Source organism: Emys orbicularis, chromosome 2 (assembly GCF_028017835.1).
Source record: "Emys orbicularis isolate rEmyOrb1 chromosome 2, rEmyOrb1.hap1, whole genome shotgun sequence".
NCBI classification, from domain to species: Eukaryota; Metazoa; Chordata; order Testudines; family Emydidae; genus Emys; species Emys orbicularis.
In genome coordinates this window covers 214,348,525-214,363,000 of record NC_088684.1, presented here as the reverse complement: position 1 = coordinate 214,363,000, position 14,476 = coordinate 214,348,525, and the positions used below count along the sequence as shown (strand labels likewise).

Sequence of the window (14,476 nt, the reverse complement as noted above, 5' to 3'; positions counted from 1 at the left end):
GAATGAGTTAGTAAATAATCAGCACTTTCTCCAAAATAAAGCTTCCCGGTGGGATTTTTCAGAAGCACCTGGACTAACCACTCCCATTGAAATCAATTTACTTTAGGCCAACTCTGAGTTCTTCTGAAAATCCCACCCTTCTCCTTTATAGATTAGTCTATTTCTTTCTAATTCGCACGAGGATGTCCTATTATCAGAGGGCTCAACCCTGCCAATGTCACAGTAGTACTTTACTCTGCAAGTAGACTCAATTTTAAAAGTCAAAGTCAGGCAAAAAGAACTGGTCCTACTGTTTGGAACAACATATTCATCAGCATGAAACTGATTCAGATCTCGATTACAGTGGATTCTGATTTCACTGAATGAAAGCTCAGTCCGTCTCTCCTGACTCCAAACTCCCAGAGTAAGGGGTGCAGGATTGGGCCATGAATCGGCAGGAGGAAAAGATTTGATTAGTTCATGGATAGCTTGATAGAATCAGCAATAATGGAAAGGGAATTGCAGGAAAAGTATCTACAGCAACAATTTAATGAGGCTTATGTAACCTACTCTATGGTTTGCAAAGTTGGAGTGTTGCACTGGTTCTTTATTAAATCACATAAGCCATCCTAATACGTTTCTGATGTAAAAAAATATATCTATAAATCATGCCTTAGTAAGAACAATGCAGCTGCTATGGAGTTGGAAGTAGCTTTTAGCCAATTAAAATGCAGCATAGATCTAACGTGCTCTAATGCATTACCAGGCCACGATGACTTTATTTGCAAATAGTTTATCTATTTGTGTATATATATAATGTATATATGTGCAAATAGATAAACTATTTATATATATTCCTGATGCCAAACAGAATAACCTGGCCTACACGTCAGCAGTAGGAGCCCTGCTGTTACACAATCATGAACTGACACACGTACGGCAATTTATCCTTGCATCTCTTGTCAAACCACTTGCCAATGGCAACCCCTGACAAGGCTGCACAGTTCTCCAGTTTGCCGCCATCTGGCTGGGTGGTGATCTCAGTCTCCCAGTTCCGGTAGCGGATGCTGCTGCCTGTCATGTCCACCCATTTGCCCTCAGCCGCCAGGTCATTGATGCCGAGCCAGACATCTGCTTCTGACCCAATGCTCTTCCTCATGTACTCGTAGAGCGCGTCATTTTCATCCCCGTTCTGGGGGGTGCTGAGGGTGCCGCCTTGGGAGATGCAGTCTTCACTGGCCTCGTGATATGTCTTGGTGTCGGAAAACGCAAGGAAGCACTTGAGGTGAATTTTAGTGCCCTTCAAACACACTAAGAAATGACAAAAAGACAAAGTACAAACAGAAAAAGAACATGTTGTAAAGACAGTGCCTGAGAGGGGTCGTCAATAGCAAATGTTACAGTCGAATTCAAAATTTCATTCTGATACCCTGTATAGGAATTGGGTAGTAGTGTATCACTGACAGCCCCTGGTGGTCGTCGGGTGGGGTCGAACCTGGGACCTCTGGAGCTAAATGCATGATTCTCTACTGCATGAGCTAAAAACCACATGGCTTTTAGCTAAGGCTGTAGCAGACTCATTAATCTCTAGATCAGGAGTTCTCAAACTGGGGGTCAGGATCCCTCAGTTGGTCGTGAGGTTATTACATGGGGGGTCACGAGCTACCAACCTCTACCCCAAACTCCACTTCACCTCCAGCATTTATAATGGTGTTAAATATATAAAAAAGTGTTCTTAATTTATAAGGGGGGGGGTGTCACACTCAGAGGCTTGCTATGTGAAAGGGGTCACCAGTACAAAAGTTTGAGAACCACTGCTCTAGATGGCCTAGGTACCACTAGAGAGTGCTACACCAAGTAGGCGTGGGTTACAGTAGCTCTTTAAATAATTTGGAAGCCCTATAATGGGCCACTCTGTCTTACACACACTGCTGCTCTGACAGGGTATAGATGTCGCGAGGCCTTGTATGGTTGTATATAATTAGTAAACATGGTTATGTGGAACCCGCTGTGTCCATGTGCCTTCCAAATTCACATAGAAAGCAAGAACTCAAATCCCCATTTCCCTTTGTTTTAAGTTGCTCCTAAACTTTCCCAAACAAATTCCTCATGGGCTGAACTTTTTCATGCTTGCTCTCGACCCAACATTGCAGAGTTCTGGAAAATTTGTGCATATTTGATGCAGCTGTTTGAGTTATGCAAGCATGAAAGAGACTCCCTTTTTCACAGGTTTTGATCAGAAATGTTGCACTTGCATAACTTAAGCTCTTCAGAAAAATTTCCTCCTTGCACCATTGCTAAAAACTTTTAAGCTTTCTACTCTCTCACAATGATATAGTTGTTAGTAGAAATTACACATTTTTAAAGTTTTAAGCACTGAAAGCCTCTGGGCACCTTATTAAAAAAAAACCCTAATAGGAGCCATATATGAATATTCAAACTGTTTTTTAAAGTCCCATTGAACCTGGACTTGTGTCTGAAACCTAAATCTAACCCATATTCTTTTTCAAAGAAGATAATTAGATATGGGACAAAATTATCCTCTTTAAGCCACACTGTGGGTCTCAAGTCTATTGCATGTTCTGCCAACGCACCTTCCACTGATGTCGGTGGCAGTTCTTCACATGATATTAGTGTGGAATACTTAGATTGTAAACGCTTTGGAACAGGGACCATCTTTTGCTATGTGTCGGTACACGGCCTAGCACACCAGGACTCTGATCCCTGATTTGGGTCCCTAGGCAATAATGTATTACAAACAATAATAATAGAATATGCTATAGTGCCCTGATTGCAATGTGGGTCAGACAAAAGGGTGATGGCTGGCTGCACAGCAAAGAGAAAACTGTGGGAAATATTAAAGTACAGGTGTGACGGGTTCAGTCACAGAGACCCCCTTGGAACTGTCACCTGATGTGATGAAACTACCTGTGAGCCTGTTTTCTTTGCCAGCTTGAGACTCCAGAGCCCTGTCTTGTTGAGCCAGACACGTTAGCCTGCTGCAACACAGACCCAGGGTCTGAAACACACACCCAAAGCTGCAAACTTAACTGAAAACAACTCAGCAAGTACTCCTGTCTCCAGCACCCAGACACCCAGCTCCCAGTGGGATCCAAACCCCAAATAAATCTGTTTTACTCTGTATACAGCTTATACAGGGTAAACTCATAAATTGTCCGCCCTCTATAACACTGATAGATATGCACAGCTGTTTGCTCCCCCAGGTATTAATCACTTACTCTGGGTTAATTAATAAACAAAAGTGATTTTAATAAGTATAAAAAGTAGGATTTAAGTGGTTTTAAGTAATAACAGACAGAACAAAGTAAGTTACCAAGCAAAATAAAACAAAACACGCAAGTTTAAGCCTAATACATTAAGACATTGAATACAGGTAAATCTCAGCCTCAGAGATGTTCCAATAAGCTTCTTTCACAGACTAGACTTCTTCCTAGTCTGGGCCCAATCCTTTCCCCTGGTACAGTACTTGTTAGTTTCAACTCAGGTGGTAACTAGGGGATTTCTCATGACTGACAGCCCCCTTTGTTTTGTTTCACCCCCTTTTATAGCTTTGGCACAAGGCAGGAATCTTTTGTCTCTCTGGATTCCCCACCCCTCCTTCTAAATGGAAAAGCACGAGGTTTAAGATGGATTCCAGTTCAGGTGACATGATTACATGTCACAGTAAGACCTCCTGCTTCATTACCTAGTAGCTGGAAGACACATACATAGGAAGGCTTGTAGGTAAACAAATCCATTCACAGTTCATTGATTCTTAATGGCTTCCACTTAACATGTTTACAACAGTAATACAAGTTTATATCTTATTCTCCTAACTCCAGACATAGAAATAATACATGCAGACAAATAGGATGTACACACTCAGTAGATCATAAGCTTTATAATGATACCTTAGAAGAGACCTTTTGCATGAAGCATATTCTAGTTACATCATATTCATACTTATAAACATATTTCCATAAACATATGGAGTAAAACATCACAACCGGATCCCCTATACTCTATCCCTCTGACTGATGAAGGAAAAATGACCATCTGATTTAGCTTTCTGTGTTGTTGTAGCCGTGTTGGTCCCTGGATATTAGAGAGACAAGGTGGGGGAGGTAATATCTTTTATTGGACCAACTTCTGTTGGTGAGAGAGACAAGCTTTCGAGCTACACAGATCTGAAGAAGAGCTCTGTGAAGTTCAAAAGCTTGTCTCTCTCACCAACAGAAGTTGATCCAATAAACGATATTACCTCACCGATCTTGTCAATCTGAATTAGTGCCACTGTAAAATTCTCAATATTTCTAATGAGAAGTTCCAGCATATAAAGAATTATTGATCCATATACTGTACAATTAATGCAATTAAAAGTCTTAGCAGCTGCATCTGTCTGGAAATGTTGTGAAAATACCACACATAGCATTAATCTAATTATGAATGCATCATTAATGATGAAATTCTAGCCCAAATACACCAGGACCTCTCTTAACACCCTTGTCAACATGTACAGAGAGATTGTAACCACATTTTAATTAGCACCAATCTCAAAGCAATAACTGTGTTTTCATCAATGAGCTCTTTACCTGTCTGAAGTGCTTGCTTTTCTTTCAGTAAAGCCACCTCCTGGGAGATGTTGTCAATCAGAGCCTTAAGATCTTCAATCATTTTGAGGCTCACACCATCTGTGGAACAAATCAAGAGATGAACACAAACATCTCATGTACATCTAATGAATGCAATTGAGGTTATTAGTGTAACCAGAGCTCCTTCTCTCTCCTCCTTCAAAGACTCCTTAAAAGACACTGGTTCCGCAATGCATTCTGTTGCAGGATGACCACCTGCCACTGCATTTGTATTATAGTGGCCTATACACTACCACCTTGTGCCTGTACAGCATTTGCCCACTGGGGCATGGAATGTATTACTACTCTGGGACAGTAAAGGGGCAGTGTGTGGAACTATGGATCTGATCCAAAGCCCACTGAAGTCAATAAGAGTCCTTCCATTGATTTCAATGAGCTTTGGATGAATTTCCTGGATCAATAATACAAACAGAAGGGAATTGTCGAAGAAGTCCTTAACAGAGTTCTTCTGGCTCTGTCCATACACTTTATAGAAATTAAAGGATTAATATGTTCTCAGAAGCTTCTGAGCAAGTGTTCTCTGCCTGCTGACAGCATGTTCTAATGGTGTAATGCTTCTTAAGTATGTCTCTGTTAGCAGAGCATATCAAGCTTCGGTATCCTTGGTGGAGTTGCTTAGAACTGCCTGTGTGTGTGGTTGAGTTGAATCTATCACTAAAACTCATGTATTCTGTTATGTGTTTCACTCTTCCGACTCTTAAAGACTGTTTACTCCATACACTACAATTCTAATAGGGGAATAGTAAGGTCATACCGAAGTTTGAGTGAGAAACCATGGTTACACACGTAGTTAAAGAAACTGTAGACTCCACAGAGTTAGCCGATGAGTGAGAATGAACAAAACTTTCAGGTAGTGAATTCCACACAGCAAAGATTCTCAGGGGAAGAATGGATTTTGGAAACAGTCATTGTGTTCAGTAGGGTCCCTGAAATAGTCTTATCTATGCTCAAGGATCCATTTTTATCCCATTGTTGATGGAGTACTGGACGCTCACCAGAGGCCATCAGCACTGTTCTCTTGGCTTCCATTCTAGGTGGACAGTACAGAAGAATATGAAGCACTGAGTCCCACTGCACCCCGCTTCTGGAGTCGAGTGCAATTTCCCTGCAGCACTCCTAGCCCCTGCTGGCTTGGAAGCTCGGGACACAAACATGGTAGATTTGGCATGCTCACAGGGCTGGCCCAGTTTATTCTTTTTATTATTGCCTGATGTTTTCCGTTTAAAATATACACGGTCAGCACAAGACCAAACAACATCACATTGCAACTAATGGCAACTCAAGCAAAACATATTCAGATGGCGTAAATCAACATAGTTGTATTGAAATTAGTGGCGCCATGGTGATTGACACCAGCTGAGGCTCTAGCCCAGAATTTCTATTTTGGAGAACATATCTCTTACAATCTTTACAGACAGACTAGCCTGAGGGTTTTTAAACTTGTTTCTCCTGTTACTCCATATTCAACCACTTTTCTATGGAAAGTCACCTCAGAGAAAACTTTGAACCCCGGTTCCCAAAGTTTTCCTAGGAGCCCTGGGCAAGGTTAGATCCTCTCTCTCTCTTTCTCCTTCCCCACCACCACCCCTCGGCCAACTAGTTTAGTTTATCTAATGATCCCTATCTACATAGTTCCTGAGCCCCTCCAAACTACTGAACCCTCCCTCCCCCTCCAAATCTTGTGCTCTTGCTTTTTTCCCATAGGGACAATGGCTTAGTTCATTTTCTTGAAGTGGGGTGTGAATAACTTTTTGAGAGAGAGGCAAGTCAGAGAGATGAGTTTTGCATTTAGTCCTGAAGAGACTGAGGCCTGTAATGGCTGTTGTCTCTTGCGAGCCTGGTCTGTAGCTTTGGTCCAGCTCCTGGGAAAGTCTCCCTTGTCTCCCATGATCATGCGCCACCCCACACCCCGTTGGATGACACTGCCGTTGCTCCAGTGGAGCGCAGTTCTCATGATAGGCCCGGGTCATGCTGGGAGAGAGGTCTCACTGGTAGCTAGGGCTAGTCCCATAGAGAGCTTTGAATGTCATGCCAAAGACCATGAACTGGACTCCGTATTCAGTAGGAAGCCTGGGTCATTGTGTCTTCACTGCTGTTTTTAGAATGTGAGCTAGATTAAAGCTAGCTGGAGTATGCCGACCCAAGCTGCAAATCTCACCTTCAGCTGCCATGTGGACATACCCAGAGAAGGGGAATTTTCTAGTAGTGTTGGCTCTGCAGGAGCTGGCCTGACAGAGAGGTTGGAGAGAGCAAGAAGCTACGGGGTCTCCATAGGGATGGCCCCTGTCTTCAGTGGCCCCCTAGCGATCCATGAGTTTCATGGATTTTAAGACCAGAAGGGACTGTGACGAACAGCTGGTCTGATCTCTGTTCCAGATGGGTACTGACCCTCACTGTTAACAATGGGAAGTCTGTTTTTGGGGACCAGATCATTTGGTCCATCTATGGGGATTACATACCTCACTCTCACCAAAGAAGTGATCCAGTGGAGACTCCATGAGGTTTCCCTCCTGATTTTTGTACCCTATGTGGGGTTTTCTGGGGGTGGGGGTGATCTAGCCTTTAGGAGTGATAAGTTTATAAAACAATATTTAGTTCTTCTTTGGTACTCTCCTACCACTCTATTGAAGCCATTTCCCATGTAATTAAATGTGCCATTATCACTAATGTCACCAATCTATGGCTTAGTTAGAGTAATTGCAACTGCTGTAACCAGCTACTAATTGGTACTCTGGTTACTCTCATTAAGAAATAATTGAGCTTTTATCCCTTTGATGTTGCAGCAAACAGGACAATAAGGGGGTGGTATTCACTATATCTACACAGCTGCTCCCAAGAAACTATTTCTATACCTATCCTGCCATAAATGTGGTGTTGTTTTTATGGGGGAACCTGATGTGGTAAAAGCAAATGTGACAATCTACGCATGCAGACCATAGGCCAGGTCTATCCCGGAAATGCCAGCTATGGTGAATTGATTAAGTAAGCAGAGTTACTACCTGAGATCAGTTGGAAAGCAACATTGAAAGCCCTATAAAAGACGAGCAGTGAAGATTATCGTGTGTCATGAATAGGAAACAAAAGCATCAAGAGGAGTGTATTGTGCTGCTTTAATCATTGCTCAATTAACTTTAATGGGTTCCATTAACACTGAAGCATTAGTTATTATTTTGGTACCTTTGAGGAAAACACATCGTGGGAAATTTCCCATTAATACAGCTGCTTTTGTAAGGGAGCCTCTCTAGCAATGTAATGGCTAGTAGCCTTAACCCAACATACGACCAAGAAAAGAGGAAGGATGGTTTTATGGCTAAAGCACAGGAGTTCTGGCGTCTAATCCTGGCTCTGCCACAAACACTGTGTGTGGTTCTTGGGGAAGTTACTTGTCTTAACCCCTCTATGCCTCACTTCCTCCATCTGCAAAGGGTGACAGCAATTCTCCCTCAGAGGGTGTTGTGAGGCTTAGGGCTCGTCTGCACAGGGCATAATTCCCGAATCAAGCCCTGTGTGAGGACTTAAGCTGAAATAAAAGTGCCTTGTTCTACATTAGTTTAAGATTGTGTAGTTAAGGTACTGCAAAGGGATTTAGGACGCTTGAAAGTAGATTAAGCTAAACAGCAGCACGGCACTCTTATTGTGGAGTTTTTCAGGAACAGCTGGTGGACTTTAAATTCACACCCTACCTTAATCCAAATGAATTTTCAAGTGCAGACACGCCCTAAATTCATGAATGTTTCTAAAGAGTTTTGAGGATCTAGAATGGAAGATGCCATGGAAGTATAATTTTTTTATCACATCAAAAAAAATTGTTAAAGAACATTGAAGTGGCAAAGTCAAGCACTCAAATGTTAGGCAACAACAGAATTAAGGTTTCCTGTGCAAGCTTAACATGGCTCCCTTGTGCATATGCATTGTGATACGCTTTTTAATTACACGATCATGTACTGGTTTCCCACAGTGCCCCTGCCTCAATCAGTGAATGGGGAGTTATTCAACATTTCTCCTCCTCATTCAGTGTATGGCCTCAAGACTTAGTTATTTTACACCAGTGAAGCCCTGCTCCGAATACAAGATGATTCTTTTCTTCCTGGGCATTTCTATAGTGCTCTCCCCATAATATCTGAGAACTTCATAAACATTAATGAGTTTCTCTCCCCTGTGAGGAGAGGTGGTGTTATTGTCCTCATTTTACAGATGGGGACGAAAGGCACAGAGAGATTAAGGCCAAAATTGTCAAAAGTCTCCGTTCATTTTGGGTGCTCCATTTAAGACATCTAAGGTCTGATTGTTTCTCTCTTTTTTTTTTAGAGAATTTAGCAATTGTGTAGTACTTTATATGTTCAAAGCACAGTTCTCATTGACTTCAGCTGCAGTCATGAGCACTGAGCACCTCTGCAAATCTGGCACCAAGAAAATGAGGAACACAAAATTGGCGGCCAACTGTGAAAAGTTTGGTTTAAGTGACTTGCCCAGCATCACACAGGAACTCTGTGGCAGAGGCAGGGTTAGAATCCAATTCTCCAAGGCGCCATTCAACTTCTTTAACTACGGGGACTTCCCTTCTCTCCCTGCAATCTTCTGCCTCGTTCACTACACACCTTCCGACTTCTGTAACAAATAAGGCCCAGACCACAGCCACATTCATTACACAACCCTGATTTATCCACAGAGCACCATTATCCTTTGCGCTGAATGAGGTAGGGGTCAATAATGTCATTCATAAATGGAAGGGGAAAACTCCATCGAGGAAGAAAGACTGTGTAGCTAAGGTATTGCAGTGGGATGCAGGAGGTATGGGTTAAATTCCCGGTTCTGGTACTGATCTCCTGTATGAACCTGAGAGAGCTTACTCTCTCTGTGCCTCAATTCCCCATTTGAAAATAGGGATAATAACTCTTCTCTATCTCCCAGTGCTATTGCGAGGATTAATTCCTGTCTCAAGGATGGACAGAGCCTATGGACATCATAGTAAAGCCTATAAATTTTTTAAAAAGCGATCATAGTAAATCCAAATATCTGTGATAAGCCATTTCTGTGGAACCTGTGTATAATTGAGCAGTAAAGACAGCCTGTAATACACTCATCTGATCTGAACCCCATGAAGAAATCCATTAAGATTCAGATGGAGACTACTCCTGTTCAGTTGTTTGTCTTTAAATAATCTATCCTGATTTAGAGCATGGAAACACTCAGCTGAGACTGGTTAAATGGTCAAAAGAAAATCTTTCCTAAAGCCATTTTCTGCTATAATTCTTGTAGTGTGTATCTTGTGCATACATAGACTGTCAATGAGAAATACATGCTGTGGTGTTGTCTCAGTGAGTTATACACAGCTGATATTCTACCGTCCATGAATTTTTGTGACCCTTGATGGCACTACTTGCAGAAAGAGCAGAAAAGGCAGTGGAACTCTTTGCACATGGGATGTGTTCACATTATAGTTGAAAGATGCTTATCATAAACACCCAGCTGTTGTAGCAAGGTACTACATGACTTCCCTGACCACTGTGGATAGCAATATTTTCTGATAACTTTTCTAGCCAGACTGGTCTATAACCCACTCCTCATTAAGCCACAGCATGATCGTATAATGTGGTTTGAACAGTTCTCACAGAAAATAATCTCCCACTGATCAGGGAAGCCATGCTAAAACCCTTAAACTCAGTTTTCGCCATTGAAATACAGCCGATGAAAAGTATCTTCTAAAGCTAGCAAATGTAAATTCTGGTGGCTAGCATTCTCCTGGTGGGATCTGCTTACAGCTCAATTTGTGACTGACATGCCTCAACATGTTTGAAGATCTGCTTCACAGAAGTGCTTGCTAGCCACATCTCTTGATCTGTGATTTTTTTAAAGCTGCCTAGAGGATTTGGACACCCAATTCCCATTAATTTTATTGGGAATTAGGCATCCAAACCCCTAGAATCTATTTTAGTAGGTGCTTCTATTACCCCATCACTGTAGTGTCTGAGTGCCTCACGAACTTTAATGCATTTATCCTCACAACACCCTAGTGAGGGAGGGAAATACCATTATCTCCATTTGATAGATGGTGAATTCAGGCCCAGGGAAAGTAAGGCTTTGTCTACACCAGGGGTGGGCAAACTATGGCCCACGGGCCAGATCCGGCCCTGTCAGGGCTTTGGATACAACCCACGGGATTGCCACTCCTGTGGCGCCATGGGTCCCGCGCTGCTCCCAGAAGCGGCCGGCACCACGTCCCTACGGCCCCTGGGAGAGGGGGGCCAGAGGGCTCCACGCGCTGCCCTCGCCTGTGGGTACCTCCCCCGAAGCTCCCATTGGCCAGGAATGGGGAACTGTGGCCAATGGGAGCTTCGGGGGAGGTACCCACAGGCGAGGGCAGCACGCGGAGCCCTCTGCCCCCCCCCCCCCCCAAGGGCCACAGGGACATGGTGCTGGCTGCTTCCCGGAGCGGCAAACAGGGAGCCTGCCCTGGCCCCGGTGCACACTGCTGTCACCCTGGAGCCACTCCAGGTAAGTGGCGGCGGGCCGGAGCCCACACCCTGAACCCTCCTGCACCCTGCATCCTAACCCCCTGCCCTGAGCCCCCTGCCACACCTCAACCCCCTGCCCTAAGCCCCCTGCCTGCACCCCAAACCCCTGCTGCACCCCACACCCCTCCTGCACCCCAACCCCCTGCCCTGAGTCCCCTGCTACACCTCACACCCCTTCTGCACCCCAACCCCCTGCCCTGAGCCCCCTCCCGCACTGCAGGGCTGCCCAGAGGGGGAGGCAAGTGGGGCAATTTGCCCCAGGCCCCGGGCCCCACAGGGGCCCCCACGAGAGTTTTTCGGGGCTCCTGGAGCGGGGTCCTTCACTCGCTCTGGGGGCCCCGGAAAACTCTCGTGGGGCCCGGGCCGCCGGAGCTTCTTCCGCTCCAGGTCTTCGGCGGCAATTCAGTGGCGGGGGGTCCTTCCGCCCCGGGACCCGCCGCCGAAGTGCCAGGTCTTCGGCGGCAATTCGGCAGCGGGGGCCCCCTGCCACCGAAGACCGCAGGCCCCCTGAATCCTCTGGGCAGCCCTGCCACACTGTGCACCCCTCCTCTGCCCCAACCCCTTGCCCTGAGCCCTTTCCTGCACACCGCACCCGCACACACACCCCGCACTCCCTCCCGCACCCCAACCCCCTACCCCAGCCCTACGTTCATGGCCCTGCATGCAATTTCCCCACCCCGATATGTCCCTCGGGCCAAAAAGTTTGTCCACCCCAGATCTACACTAAAAGCACTACAGCACTGATGCAGTGGTGCCACTGTAGCGCGTCTGGTGAAAACGCTCTATGCCAATGGGAGAGAGCTCTCCCGTTGCCATAATTTCTCCACCTCCCACGAGAGGCGGTAGCTATGTCAGAGGGAGAAGCTCTGTCCACACCGGTGCTTAGGTCAGTGTAACTTACGTCACTCAGGGTGTGGATTATTCACACCCCTGAGCAACATAACTTATACCGAAGTAAGTGGTAGTGTAGACAAGGGCTAAGGGTATGTCTCCACTGCAATGCGGGGTGTGGTTGAAGCTCAGGTAGGCATAGCCACACAACCTTTAACCTAGCTACCACAGCTTGAAGGGGTTTCCATCATATACAGGGTTTACAGTTTGGTTCAATGGCTCTCAGCACCCCCACTGTACAAATTGTTCCAGCACCCCCTGAGTATAGACAGGGCCGGCTCCAGGCACCAGCTTGGCAAGCAGGTGTATGGGGCGGCCACTCCAGAGAGGGGCGGCACGTCCAGCTATTCGGCGGCAATTCGGCGGACGGTCCCTCACTCCCGCTCGGAGCAAAGGACCTCCCACCGAATTGCCGCCACAGATCGCGGCTTTTTTTTTTTTTTTTGGCTGCTTCGCGTGGCAAAAACCCTGGAGCTGGCCCTGAGTATAGAGGTGATTGGTCATGAATTTACACCTCATTGTTTCAGTTTCGTAACTTTTTTTCCTCCCCTTTCTTTGTTGAAATCATTGAAAATGAAAAAAATCTTTGACCGAAAACTGCCAGAGGCCAAAAAAAAAGTTTTGGAGTGTGGATGAAAATTTTGGAGGAAAGCAGACATTTTCAGTGAAAATTTTCATTCCATTGAAGAAAATTGTGATGGAAAATTTTTAACCAACCGTACTGAAGAGCACAGTTGTCAGCAAACAGTTACGAAGAGAAAAATCCATTACTATAACGAGTGAAGCAAAATTCCTTTGAGAAACACAAATGCACCTACTGGTACAAGTTGGGGGGAGGGATGCAACACATACACATGCCCTGCACCAGTGGAGGTGAGAGAGTGTTTTGGACCCTTACTGCGATATTTTTTTAAAAATAAACATGATTAGGGACTTCACTGAAAGGCCAAGCACAAGGAAAAGCTCATTCAAATACAAACTTCTGAGGAAAAATAACCAAACTGGGAAGAGGCTACAGAAAATGACTGGCCAAGTAAATGGTTTGTTTAAACATCTTCTTCCTTCAGGTTTGCTCCAAGATGAAAATCCCATGTTTAAAAGGAATTCAAATATCTGTAGCAACAGTCTGACACATCTGTGAAACTGTCTTCCCCAAAGTATTTCCCCACAAATTCTAAGGGCTGGAGTGAGCTCACAGTAGTCATCAGTTACTCACCCGAGTTGTTCTTCAATTATTTGTATTGTGCAGAAACAGGGACTGGTGAGTAAACCTCAGTGCATTTATTTTTCTATACACTATCTGCTAATGATTACTCTTTACTAGATGTAGCTGAAGTACAATTTAATATACACTTGAGGCAAATGTTTTAAAATAGGATTTGGAGACCACTGCTGGTATTCGTTACTAAAGTTATATAATCATAGACATTCTGTACTTCCTCTGTTTCTTGGAGTAAATATTCTGTCTACTCTGCCTCTGAATTTACATCAACTCTTTTCCTTCTGTCATTTTATTTTCCTCTTAAAATGGAATGGGGGAGATTAAGGATCATTAAAATGAGGTTTTTATGCAGGAAAAAATGGTAGAAACATAGAGATAATATATATAGTATGTTGCTATCTGAATTTTAGAACAAATGGTTCACTATGGGGACATCTTGTAGAATTTAATAGAAGACAATAACTTTGGGAAGATTTTTTTTTTTAACTAAGCAATAGAATTTAAATTTCCTTGCTATAGAATTCTGCAGGATGGGTCAAAAATCTTGTAGAAAAAAAAAGCTGATGCTCTATTAAAGTCTATATGTTTTTAGAATGATTTTGATAAAATGCTGTTAAATACAGGCCCACCAAATGAACCTTCCCAGCTCCCTACCTTTCTTGGAGCTCGCTGGCTTTTGCTTGAATGTGGAAGCTTGCTGGACTGTAACCTGCACAAGGCAAAAGAGGCACAGAAGCAAGCAGGCGCCTCGAAACTCCATTCTGCTGCTGCTCCTGACCGAGTGGATTTGGAGTGGCGTTGATCTGCCCTGAGCCAGCCTTCTTAACACAGGCTTTAATCAAAAATGTCTGTCCAAGAACTCCTTCCAGACTCACTCACAGCATTCCAGGGACAAGAGGGAGAAAGAATTCCACTGAGAGCTGGGACAAATGCAGTATCCTGGGCTTAGAGAAAGTTCAGAGAATTCCAGTGGACAAAGGAAAAAAGGGATGATTCTTTTATTTCTTAGGATGTTTTTTTTTAAGCACGTCAGATTGTGAGGCAAATTAACCCTGGTTAGTGATTTAAAAATATAGATGTTTATTGTGTCCTGAATGATTTCCTGTGGATTTCAATAAAGCTCTAAGGGATCGATCCTGTGTTCCTTATACATCCCAAACTCCCATTGGAATCGCTGGGAGTTCGGGATGCAAAATGAGTGTAAATTTGGCTCCTAA

At 44.2% G+C, this 14,476-nt stretch overlaps 1 protein-coding gene across 1 annotated transcript; it reads right to left on the bottom strand.

Annotated features, from left to right (window-relative positions):
* Positions 1-889: 889 nt before the first annotated feature.
* CLEC3B (C-type lectin domain family 3 member B) lies at positions 890-14,019 on the bottom strand. The gene is made up of 3 exons (XM_065399904.1): positions 13,914-14,019; positions 4,572-4,670; positions 890-1,290 (listed from the first exon to the last, which is right to left on the bottom strand). Exons 1-3 carry the CDS (start codon positions 14,017-14,019, stop codon positions 890-892), a joined length of 606 nt encoding a protein of 201 aa, XP_065255976.1.
* Positions 14,020-14,476: the final 457 nt, after the last annotated feature.

Coding starts and splice junctions, on each gene's coding strand:
- CLEC3B (XM_065399904.1), bottom strand. CDS start 14,019: ATGGAGTTTCGAGGCGCCTGCTTGCTTCTGTGCCTCTTTTGCCTTGTG. Junction 4,671..13,913: donor GCCAGCGAGCTCCAAGAAAG/GTAGGGAGCTGG, acceptor TTTGTTCCACAG/ATGGTGTGAGCCTCAAAATG. Junction 1,291..4,571: donor AAAGCAAGCACTTCAGACAG/GTAAAGAGCTCA, acceptor GTCATTTCTTAG/TGTGTTTGAAGGGCACTAAA.